This window comes from Chiloscyllium plagiosum, chromosome 2 (assembly GCF_004010195.1).
Source record: "Chiloscyllium plagiosum isolate BGI_BamShark_2017 chromosome 2, ASM401019v2, whole genome shotgun sequence".
NCBI classification, from domain to species: domain Eukaryota; kingdom Metazoa; phylum Chordata; class Chondrichthyes; order Orectolobiformes; family Hemiscylliidae; genus Chiloscyllium; species Chiloscyllium plagiosum.
This window is the reverse complement of record NC_057711.1, coordinates 76,554,313-76,567,486: the sequence shown is the minus strand read 5'-3', so window position 1 is coordinate 76,567,486 and position 13,174 is coordinate 76,554,313. Positions and strand designations below refer to the sequence as shown.

General features: G+C 38.4%; 1 protein-coding gene across 2 annotated transcripts in view; it reads right to left on the bottom strand.

The window, feature by feature from the left end:
* Positions 1–429: 429 nt before the first annotated feature.
* Positions 430–13,174, bottom strand: part of pcsk5b (proprotein convertase subtilisin/kexin type 5b) — a 363,949-nt gene continuing 351,204 nt past the window's right edge. For both annotated transcript variants that reach the window (XM_043712341.1, XM_043712351.1), the window contains 3 exons: positions 7,016–7,116; positions 5,435–5,618; positions 430–3,953 (listed from right to left, as the gene is read on the bottom strand). In XM_043712341.1, coding sequence (XP_043568276.1) covers positions 3,535–3,953; positions 5,435–5,618; positions 7,016–7,116 — 704 coding nt within the window. In that variant the 3' untranslated portion in view covers positions 430–3,534. The remainder of the gene's footprint in view (positions 3,954–5,434; positions 5,619–7,015; positions 7,117–13,174) is intronic.

Below are 13,174 nucleotides of genomic sequence, written 5' to 3'. Positions count from 1 at the left end.
AGTTCAGTGGATGTCCCTACACCTCAAAGAGTGCAGCTCACCTCCACAGTTTTCTAGAGAAACGTGAGATGGGCACTGAATGCTAGTCTAGCCAATGACAGCCACATTCTATGAACAGAAACAAAAGTGCAATATTTTTCTCATATTGCATTCCTTCACTACCCTTATGTGTGGTTAAATGGTTATGTGCATAGACCAGTATTTATTTACATAATGGTATTAATGTAATTACAAGAGATAGTAACAATGAAACTAATGCTGTTTAGAATTGGGGCAGCTAGTGAAAAACAGTTTTTAATAAAAGGCAGAACTTGAAATGAATTGAATAGCTCTTCTTATTACTCCTTCATTCTGGAAATATTTACTTCTGATTAAGATAGAATTATATTTGGGATAGAATACAAATTTAAATGATCAGGATTTACAGACTCTTTGTACAAATATCCTTTTATTTAGCTTTCACAAAGATCATTAAAATTACTGTCATCATTACATCCATAAACCACAGCAATAAAGTCAGAAGTCATTTAAATGTCAAGAATCATTTCAATCTTATACTTGTCAATGAATCTTAGAAATTTGTAATCTGCTGATTTAATCAAATACAAACCACTTAAGTATCAAATGAAAATTACATCAATGCCAAACTTACGAGGTATAATTTTGAAAAAAATGTGCACTACTGTTCATTATCAGTCTTATCAGGAAATATGTATGCTGATCTTTGTGTCAGACATACAGTTAATTTATATTTAGGGCTCAAACAAGTTAATTGTTTATGCACAATACCCAAGTTATTAAATTAGAGTATAGCAATCAAATAATCAATCTAAATTATTAAGTATAAATGTATTAGGTCATATTGAACTTACATTGGTATTCAAAGATTTCCATAGTAAAGTATTGGCATCTTTCCAAATGATCAAGGCATAGACTATAACTCAGTAGATGACATTTCTCTATCTATTCATTATAAAACACTGGATTAGCTATTAAACAGAAAGCTTAAAATTCATTTAAATTTAAATGAATTTCCTTTGAACATCCTTATGATTTAATGAAATGTGTTTCAAGTGCTGTGCTAAACCACTAACTTATGAATCAGCATAGCTTTAATTTATCAACAATTTATAAAGAGTCAGATTCAAGATATGTGCATAATTTAGTTACGTATAATTTTAAATGAGAAAGTAACTTGATAATTCCCTCTTCTGCTTTTAATTTGCATATAGTAGATCCATTTTATAAGTTTCAGATACTTTTTTTCATATGGAGCATCCTTGAATATAACCTACTGTTAACGAAATAGGGTGCTAGTATTGGAATGAAAATGCCTTTTCTGCAGTTTGTTTCCTTCTTTAGTATTTTAAAAATATAATCTTTTTAGGATTATGAAAATCAATTTTCAGCATTTGATTCCCTTGATAGAACTTTTGCTATGCCAAATTAGATAGGAATGTTTTTCAACTGGTCATACTTCTATACTAATGTTACACATTTCAAATTTGAAACACTTCTTAGGCATTTTATTGGGAACACCTAAGAAAGCAAGGTCTTTTTGGAGAGGCATTAACATCTAGTTAAGTCTGTGGAATGTTCATCAATGAGTACAGCATGGTCTCAATATTGTAGATTTTGACTATTATGCAATTTATCAGATTTTTTCTTTAATTCCAATAAAAGGTTTAGATAACAACTGCTTTTCATTTCTAATATTCCCAAAATGCCTACTAAGATATTGGCGCTGCAACCCTCTTGAAGACAGAAGAATGTTCATTTTAACAAACATTAATCTCAGGCAAAACAGATACTATCTTTGACCATTAGTGACTATTTTTTTTTCATTTTCTACTTGTGTAAGGTTGTTAAACACCACATATTTCTCTGCAGCAGAAGAAAATTGGTGAACCCTGTATCCTTTAATACCAATAATGTTGGTTCATGATTAGCCATTAGTCTGCATTGAGAATCATGAATTCTTGCTTTCCAGATCATTGAAAATCAAGAAATCTGCCAGTTAAGTTTCAGGGACACAATTAGCAACATTCTAAATGATCCACGAATATGGACAGAATGCTAATGATGTGACCCCATTTTTGCACTCTTCATGTGATACAAAGCAAGAAACTAAACATCATAAAATTTCTTTAACACACAAAAAAAAGTAGATCCCATCAAATATAATTATTCACTCATTCATGGTTCAATGTAGCTGCACTTCATTTTTGTAAATTCTTAACTGAAATTAAATATTCTACTTTCAAATTGAGCTTGTCAACTCAAAAATATTTTATCTTTAGGCAAAGAAAAATACAAACATATCTACATTTACCCATAATCTAAATGAACAGGAACTCCAAACAAAAAGAAGACATATTCCTCATGTGCTAACTAAATATGCTGGGACATATAAATAGACACTTTGAGAAACTTATTCAATTAAAAAAACACAATTTTACTCCCAAGCAATCAAATAGCCTGACAGTTTTTGTTATTGTTTGATTTCAGTCAGTTAAACAATGTTTGGAACTTGCTCTGTAACAAGTGGAGCATTTTAACACACGAATGCTTGCTATTGTATTTTTCTAAGCAAACTGTGGTTAGCTCAGAGCTAAGCAGTAATCAGTTACTCACACTTCAATGTGGCAAGCATTGCAGTTTCAAGAGATTTGTATTTTTCAACTCTCATAACTTTCCATAATAAAATATAGCATGTTTAGTTCTGCTGTGGTGTACTATTGAGTACTTTGCTTTATAAAATAATATTTCCTTTGTATGTATGACGACATTGCGTACATGCAAATTGTCTTTGATACTTCACAATTACAGATATTTCAGACTTGTGGATAACTTCCCAATTCAATTTGTCCATATAAAATATACTGAAATTCTATTGCAGAATGACCTATTTTATTTTACTCTTACCTGTATTGCTTCTATTGAAAGTGAAAAGCTGCATTGCTAGTATGTTATTAAAAGCTTTTGCAGATTATCCTTGCCTTCTAGGAACCTCGGCAACAATATAGGCAGCTAATAACTCTTGAGCCACAAATCATGGTAGTGACATTGGAATAATATTTTCACAGTTCCAGCAATATAACAGCAATTTTCAACCTCAAAGAGGAACTCAACCATAATTTAAAGATAAAAACATTTAGCTTTCTTAATTTGAGGAGTGCAATTTGAACAATTCATATAATGGTTATTACTCTTTATGTATGAATTCTAATCTTTACAGCAATTTAATTTTTTTAACTTAGTCCATCATTAATTAACATTAATGTGTCAATGTACACAATATTTATTATTAGAAATGTGATTAGATAAACATTTTGAGAAATGTATTTGTTCAGGATAGGGCTCACAAGCTTCGATTACATGTTTGTCAGTGCATTGTTTGAAACAGAAAATTGTCAGACACTGATCCCAGAAAAACATAGTCTTTCAGTATCTTCAATTGATGGGATATTAAGTGCATGGAATAAGTAGAGAATTTCATTAATAAGTACTGAAAAAAATACAATTAGTGTTGTTTTATCTGAAGGAGTAGCTTTCATCATCATATTCTAGTTCATCATCATCATCATCATCATCTAACAGTCCATACTTAAATTTTCGGTAAACAGTGCCATCCTGGCCCATGTAGACAATGTCATCATCATCCTCTTCGTCATACATTTCATCCTGATGATCTTTATACTCAGTTGCTTGAGTCTCTCGAAAGCTAACACTGTCCTTACTTGCATTATAAACGGGGATGGATTTGGCTTGATTGGGCAGTTTCTCATATTTCCCTCTGTTAATGGGTTTTGATTTTGAACGGGTCTTTAGCAGAAGGAAGATACCAATACCAATACCCATAATGAGTAGCACTGAGACAACAGCAAATAATGCAGGTTTGCCTCCTCCTGTTTCATCTGGAACAACAACTGCTTTTCTTAAAACACATTCATCTGCAATTATTAAAAAAGGAAAACAAGGTGTAAAATTCCCACATATTATATTGTGTAATCGATTAATCAAATTGATTAAGTCTTGCTTATTAAAACAAACTGCAAAAAAAACTAGTTTGAAAATTATTGAGTGACAAAATTAACATTTGAAGATAACATGATTTATGGTTAGGATTTTGAAGAAAGCCAGCTGGCATGTTGATGTAAATAGATGCTGTTACAACATATCCTTGCAACCAAATACTCCACTTCTGTAAGAAATCCAGTTTATTGATGACAAACAGTAGCAGTAAAATTTGGCAAAAATCAGTCTTTTAACTAATTTGTGGAGAAGTTGTATTACTTATAGGTTCCTGTCAGGAATAAGTATAACTTGTGGAATTATTTCTGCATCTCAAAGTTGTAAGCTCCTAAATACCAACATATTTCTTATGAAGCGAATGTTTCATGGAGTGGAAAATCTTCCTACTTCTTTGGATTGATAATCTTTTATTTACATTTTTCTTTCCTGTACAGTTCATGTTGTCTCTTCTATTTCTTTTTGACATTTTTTTTAAGAAAAGAAGATTCTTATTGCCCTTTTTCTTTTATAGTCCCTCACAAGCAGAGAACCTGAAAATCCCAGTCACACGAAGAGACCTGAAGTCAAATTCTAAACAGACATATTTTTGAAGAGACTATGTTGTAACTTGTAAACACCAAAACGTAAGGATTGAGATGTTAAAAACTTTAAAATTCTCAATCCAGATTAATTAGAGGTAGGTAGCCCAACCAGCTCATTTATTATTTATCTTAATGAAGCTTGTAGTCTCATGGTTAACAGGTTTTACAGACCCAGGGCTGCTAGTTTTCAGGGCTTAGTAAACCTAATAACAGTGGGGAGAGCAGGACAGTTTTGAACACCTCAAGATAGTTCATGTGAGCAGATGTCACTTCATAAATTGACACTCTTGCCTTTGATATGACCTTCCCTCATATACAGACACCCTCAGGAGTGCTTCTAGGCCATCCACAAACCAAGCCTGTCAATGAAACTGACTTCTAGTGGAGATTGTGGTAAAGTGAATATGCATGCTGTGGAAACTCTACAGCATGTCAAGAAATCTGAAGTTTTGGGTTTCAAAATTAACATATAACCTTTCTCCTTCTCGCTGATGAGCATAACCTGATTCTGTTAATATCAAGACTTAAGGTTCTGCTGCAATCTCGTGCCAACATTATTTTTAGGATCTGCAATGATGGAACCCAGCCAAAACCATGCACCACTCTTTGCAATCTTCCTGGATACACAAAAGAATCAAATACTAAAAAGATAATATTTCAAATTTATATAGTTCTTGATTTCAACGATTATACTAATTGGCTCAAAAAGTAGTAACTTATTTAGCTTTAACTTTGTCAACTACTTTAACAGATAAACAATTGAAGCCTTAGATGGATTTTGACAAATAATGAAGTTTTAAAGACACTCAGAGTCTTACCAAAACTCATGTCACAATCACAGCAATCTTCAACATCCGGCAGAGCAGATTTGCAACAGTTTAAACACTTGCCATCAGCAAGATTTATCAAGAGACCGAGATGACAATCTGTGCAGTTATTAGGTCCTGGTCCTTTACACTCCAGACAAGTGTCATGACATTTCTCGCACTGTGTTTCTGGGTCCTAATAATTAGAGTCAGGGAAAAAATGGCATTTTAAAAAAATCCATGTCAATTAATAACAATGTAAACAAACTGCAAAACTGATTGTCTATATGTATTATTCAGTATTTTGGTAGAGACATTTTGAAAGATTAATTATTGGATCAATATTGATTAGATTAAAATCTAATTTTTTTTAAAGTAATAATTAAAATATCACGAAACAAATAATTATGATGGATGAAAATGTCAGTTTAAATAGTTTGAACCAGTGTTAACTAAGTAGCAGCAAGTTAATTGATCCTTGCCTAACATGGCAAATAATGACTGTATTTTTGTGCTCAAATGGACTGTAGCTTTGTTTTCTCCATCAGTAAAATTATTGCCTGCTCAGAAAGAATGGATTGTTTGAGCTAGAGACACTATGCAATCTCAAAGTAGGTGAATATGCAACTATATCGAACTTGGATCACATTTAAAAATGGTAAATAGTTGAATCCAAAGTAAATATATGAAATTGCCAATTAGCACCTTTTACTAGGATGAAATGGAAAATTGGTTAGAAAGAAAATGGGAGACCAATTAGTGAAACACACTTAAATAGAAGGCTTGTAAGAAATGAGTGAAATACATTTTGACCAGGTGTAATAGAGGGTGGGATGTGTCTTTGTTTAAATAAAGGCCCAAATGTAGGCATTAGCTATTATAAGGTGGCGCAGAGGTTGCCTGGTGCTAATGTCAGTAATTCTGAGCCCAAGGTGAATGGGCTGGGACATGGGTTTGAATCCCAACATGGCAGATGATGAAACTTGCATTCAAAAAAGTCTGGAATTAAACTTCATGGTGACCATATAGCTATTGTAAAAATCCATTCAGCTGACAAATAGGGAAGGACATCTGTGCTTATCTGGTCTGGACTATAAATGATTCTCAATCCAAGGCAATGTAGTTGACTCTTATCTGCTGCTGAAATAGCTGAACAAATCATTAAGTTCAAGGCCAGTTAGGAATGTCAGCTTTGCCAGTGACAAGCACACCTCATGCAAGAATTTTTAAAAATTGATTTTGAAACATGAACCTAATGAATATAGTGAGTGGCATGTGATTAATGAGGAACAGATATATGAGAATTCTTTAAAAAGTAAAGAACATTCAGGTGGCAAGTATTTTACAGTGGAAAATCAGGAAATGGACGTCTAAACAATTATCCATAACTGAAATAAAGCTGATTGGTCTATAATTTTCTGCCTTATCCATTTAACAGTTCCTTTTTAACTGCATGCTTGAAGCTTTGTGCTAAAACAGAGGGCAAAGCCCCTATTCTATTAATGTGTTCAGGACAAGTGCAGAGCAAGATGCAAAGTTTCTCTTTTTCTTTTATCGTTATAGCTATATTAGAAGTCACTTTGCGTTAAGTACCTCGGACAGCAGGTATTCTCCGGCAAAACACTGAGAACTGCAGATACTTCCGTACATCTGGAAGCCCCAATAACAGGAAGTACATCGAATAGGTCCCTTACCTGGAAAAACAGAAATCTTTCAATTTGCTTTTTCAGGGATTCAGAGGAACTTCTGCCATATACTATATAGGGGAGGGGTTTGGGGGTGGAGACAGTAGTGTAATGCATGACATTGGATGCAAAGGGAAATTCTAACAACAGCCCTTCAATGGATGAAGAACCAAGTGATAACCGCTTCCTGCTCAATAACAAGAAACCTTCTGTAGGTTACTCCTAAACTGCACATTATTTTCATTTTTTCCTTCGAAAAATATACAAGGACAGGAGTTAAATTCTAAGGAGGAGTTGTGGGATTATAAATTCACATGTGTATCAGGCTGAGGATTAGTGTGCTATAAAGGTCATTGCCAAAGAACCATCCCTTAGAAACGCCTGTGCTTCAGGAAAAGCCCTTCTGGTACTTTGAATGCTAGACGCCGAATGGCCAGCAACCAGGCAAAAGAGGAACAAGATAACAAAAGGAATCCAACCATGTTCGAAAGAAATCAGAACTACAGAATCTCAACCAATCTGCAAAACTGAGAATTGTGAAACCAGCTGTTCAACTATCAATATCAGTGCTATTAAACCTCCACCAAGGCAGCTTTAAAGTCCAACTATCTACTCTTCGCTAACAATTCAAAGACTGATTTTTTTTTCACACTTATCTCAGCTGTCTCAATAGTATAGAGAAATGGCCAGCAGTGCCAAACAATGGCCAATGATCTTCACTACTCTGTTAGAGTACATGTCACAATCTTCCTTCCGTTATCTCATATGCAACCTGCACCTCACACCAAGCTTCATGGTCTACCACTCTTCCTACTATATGCACCGTTTTTAATCACTCGGTCTCATTCCTCCTCAATTCTCCCATACCACTAACCTTGTATGGTACCTGCACTGTCTACTCACTACCTCTGAACACCTCACCAACTTTTCCCCATCTGCACCAGCATTAACAGTCATGCCATTCACTTCTATTGAAATCATAAAATCGCTACAATGCGGAAACAGGCTATTCGGCCCATTGAGTCCACAATGACCCTCCGAAGAACATCCCACCCAAACTCACCCCCCTTTTCTATCCCTGTAATTCTGGATTTCCAATGGATAACCCACCTCACCTGCACATAATGGGCAATTCCCCATGGCCAATCCACCTAACCTGCATATTTTTGGACTGTGGGAGGAAACTGGAGCACCCAGAGGAAACACATGCAGACACAGGGAGAATGTGCAAACTCCACACAAACAGATACCCAAGGGTGGAATCGAACCCAGCCCCTGGTGCTGTGAGGCAGCAGTACTAACCACTGAGCAACTGTACTGCCCATAAAGCTCACTCAGTTCCTCCCTTTTCTCTCATTCCAGGAGAAGACAGCCGACAAGAGTGCAGAAAGGTCTCAGGTGGATGCCCAATTTCAGCATCACAGCCTCCTAGAGAATAAAATCTTGCTCTTCAGATAGAAGACTAGGGCTGATCTATGTGGATGACAAGACATCCATGTCCCACTAAGTACCATTCCACATTCTGCTGCAGATCTCTCATCAACCATGCAGGCAATGTTATTCATTGCACCCCACTTCTAACTATTGCCTGCAACACCTTCTTACCTTTGAGACAAAAGAATAATGAGATATTCACTAACTTTGCAAAGAAACAGCCTGCTCTCCCAGAAACCACCTACTCAACTTCTGTGGATGAGAGCCCTGATACACCAGAGGAAGCATCAACATGACTTTCTCCGGCATCCACTAGCAACTCACATACTAACCCCTCAGTAGCAATGTTAAGCTTAGAAAGTTTGAGTATCATCGATAGTCACAGGTGAGGTGCTGGAAGACTGGAGGTTGGTTAACATGGTGCCACTATTTAAGAAGGGTAGTAAGGACAAGCCAGGGAACTATAAGCCAGTGAGCCTGATGTCGGTGGTGGGCGAGTTCTTGGAAGGAATCTGAGGGACAGGATGTATATGTATTTGGAAAGGCAAGGACTGATTAGGGATCGTCAACATAGCTTTATGCTTGGGAAATCATGTCTCAAAAACTTGATTGAGTTTTTTGAAGAAGTAACAAAGAGGATTGATGAGGGCAGAGCGGTGGGCATGATCTATATGGACTTCAGTAAGGCGTTCGACAAGGTTCTCCATAGAAGACTGGTTAACAAGGTTACATCTCATGGAATACAGGGAGAACTAGCCATTTGGATACAGAACTTGCTCAAAGGTAGAAGACAGAGGGTGATGGTAGTGGAGGGTTATTTTTCAGACTGGAGGCCGTGAACAGTGGAGTGCCGCAAGGATCAGTGCTGGGTCCACTAATTTTCTTCATTTATATAAATGATTTGGATGTGAGCTTAAGAGGTATAGTTAAGTTTACAGATGACACCAAAATTGGAGGTGTAGTGGACAGCGAAGAAGGTTACCTCAGAGTACAATGGGATCTTGGTCAGATGGGCCAATCAGCTGAGGAGTAGCGGTTGAGTTTAATTCAGATAAATGTTACTGCATTTAGGAAAGCAAATCTTAGCAGAACTTATACACTTAATGGTAATGTCCTAGGAAGTTTTGCTGAACAAAGAGACCTTGGAGTGCAGGTTCATAGCTCCTTGAGAGTAGAGTCACTGGGAGATAAGGTAGTGAAGAAGGCATTTGGTATGTTTTCCTTTATTGGTCAGAGTACAGGAGTTGGGAGGTCATGTTGTGGCTGTACATGACATTGATTAGGACACTTTTGGAATATTGCATGCAATTCTGGTCTCCTTCCTATTGGAAAGATGTTGTGAAACTTGATAGAGTTCAGAAAAGATTTACAAAGATGTTGCCAGGGTTGGAGGATTGAGCTATAGGGAGAGGTTGAATAGGTTAGAGCTGTTTTCCCTAGAGCATCGGAGGCTGAGGGGTGACCTTATAGAGGTTTATAAAATCATGAGGGGCATGGATAGGGTATATAGGGTAAATAGGCACTCCAGAACTAGAGGGCATAGGTCTAGGGTGAGAGGGGAAAGATATAAAAGAGACCTAAGGGGCAACCTTTTCATGCAGAGGGTGGTACATCTTTGGAATGAAGTGCCAGAGGAAATGGTGGAGGCTGGTACAATTGCAACATTTAAAAGGCATCTGGATGGGTATGTGAATAGGAAGGGTTTGGAGGGATATTGGCTGGGTGCTGGCAGGTGGGATTAGATTGGATTGGGATATCTGGTTGGCACAGACAAGTTGGACTGAAGGGTCGTTTCCATGCTGTACATCTCTATGACTCTATGAGAGCAATTCCACAGCAGACCAGGGCAGAAATAGCCCATGCATCTGCCACTCAGAGGACTGCCAGAGAAGAGCCACTAATTTAGCCCCAGATGCTAGAGGACCAGTGGTGTCAACAAGTAGGGAATTGTCTGCAGGCACACGGAGGAAGAGGAGCAGCAGATAGGCATGTAGGACACAATGGCCCTCAGTGCCCAAGGGCTCAAGGAGTGCCACTTTACTGTGGGGACCCAAATGACCCAAGCATGACCTCTAACCTAACTTTAAAGTGCACAGACTTGCCCCAAAAAGAGTCCAGGGAAGTTCCTGTTGAGAGAAGAGAGAGTCTTTAGCTCAGGAGTCTTCGACAAGGAGGTTGAGTGAAGTGATTACGCCACAGTTGAAGAGGGTGAAGACATGACTGCCCAGCTGGTTCAGTGTGCTACATGCATGATGTGGGAGGTCAACGACTCTGGTGTATCTGGCTCGTACATCTGTGGAAAGTGTGTGCATGTTCAGCTACTGACAGAGCATATCGCAACACTGAAGAAAGAACTCGAGGACCTTAGGCTCATCCGAGAGAACGAAATCTTTCTGGACAGGACCTTCAGTGAGGTTATTACACAAACCATACCAGAAGAGAGCAGAAGAGAGAAGACGATAAGGAAGGCAAAGAGGAGACAGGTGCAAGAGACCGCGGGGGAAGTACCTGTCAGAAACAAGTTGAATATTTTGGAAACAGTACAGACAGATGACACTGCCAATCCATGAGGCGGTCAGGTCTGTCAATCAAAAGTTGGTGTGGAGGCAGAGCCGAGGAGTCAGACATCGCACAGAGCCGTGGTGATAGGGGACTCCATAATGAGAGGAACTGAATGGGGTTTCTGTGGCAACAGGCGGGATTTAAGGATGGTGTGTTGCCTTCCTGGTGCCAGGATTAAGGACATCGCAGACAGAGTGCAGGAAATCCTCAAGGGCGAAGGTGAAGAGCCAGAGGTGGTGGTACATGTCGGCACAAATGATGTTGGGAAGAAGAGGAGGAATATACTACAGCGGGACTTCGGAGAACTAGGAAGAAGGCTGAAAACAGGACGTCCAGAGTGGTTATCTCTGGTTTGCTTCCAGTTCCTTGGGCTGGAGAGGCCAGGAAAAGGGAGATAATGGACTTGAATGTGTGGCTGGGGAACTGGTGCAGGAAGCAAGGATTTAAATTCTTGGATCACTGGGGTATGTTTTGTGGTAAACATAAATTATACAAAAGAGATGGGTTGTACCTTAATGGGTTGGGGACCAGCATTCTGTCAGGCAGGTTTGCTACTGCAACACAGCTGCATTTAAACTAAATAGCGGGGGGGGAGGGGACAAACTGGAAGTTTAAGAAGGAAATTGAAGGGAAAGTTAGAACAAGGGAAGTCAAGAAAGACAATGGTATCAATGAAGCAGAAAACTCAAAAAGGGATCATGCCGTAAGGTTGAATGAAATAGGGGTGATAGGAAGGGTGAGGGCAGCTAACAATTTAAAAATACTATATATGAATGCACAAAGTATTAGAAATAAGATGGATAAGATTGAGGGTCTTTTGGAAATTGGCAGCTACGATATTGTGGGGATAACTGAGACGTGGCTTCAAGTGGACAGGGCTATCGCAAGGACAGACTGACTGGCAGAGGGGGTGGGGTGGCCCTGTTGGTAAGGAATGATATTCAGTCCCTTGCGCGGGGGGAGCTAGAATCAGGGGATGTAGAGTCAGTATGGATAGAGCTGAGAAATTCTAAGGGTAGAAGTCCCTAATGGGAGTTATCTACAGGCCCTCAAACAGTAGCCTGGATGTTGTGTGTAAGTTGAATAAGGAGCTGAAATTGGCCTGTCGCAAAGATATTACTACAGTTGTTATGGGGGATTTCAACATGCAGGTAGACTGGGAGAATCAGGATGGTACTGGACCCCAAGAAAGGGAGTTTGTGGAGTGCATCCGAGATGGATTCTTAGAACAGCTTGTGCTGGAGCCTACCAGGGAGAAAGCAATTCTGGATCTGGTATTGTGCAACAAACCGGATTTGGTCAGGGACCTTGAAGTAAAAGAGCCATTAGGAGGTAGTGACCACAATACAATAAGCTTTAACCTGCAGTTTGAAAGGGAGAGGGTAGAATCGGAAGTGATAATATTTCATTTGAATAAGGGGAACTATGAGGGAGGAGCTGGCCAAAGTTCAATGTTGCAATACCCTAGCAGGGATGGCAGTGGAACAACAATGGCAGGTATTTCTGGGTATTATGCAGAAGATGCAGGATCAGTTCATTCCAAAAAGGAAGAAAGATCCTAAGGGAGGCAAGGGTGGCTGACGAGGGAGGTTAAAGACGATATAAAGACAAAAGGGAAAAAGTATAACATAGCAGAGATGAGTGGGAAATCGGAGGACTGGGAAGCTTTTAAAGAACAACAGAGGATAACTAAAAAGGTAATATGCAAGGAAAAAATGAGGTACGAAGGTAAACTGGCCAAAAATATAAAGGAGGATAGTAAAGGCTTTTTTAGGTATGTGAAAAGAAAAAAAATGGTTAAGACTAAACTTGGGCTCTTGAAGACAAAAACGGGTGAATTTATTACGGGGAACAAAGAAATGGCAGAAGAGTTGAATTGGTACTTTAGATCTGTCTTCACTGGGGAAGACACGAGCAATCTCCCTGGTGTAATAGTGACTGAAGGACCTTAACTAAAGGGAATTTATATTAGGCAGGAAATGGTGTTGAGAGACTGTTAGGTCTGAAGGCTGATAAGTCCCCAGGACCTGATGGTCGACATTCCAGGGTACTGAAGGAGGTGGCTCTAGAA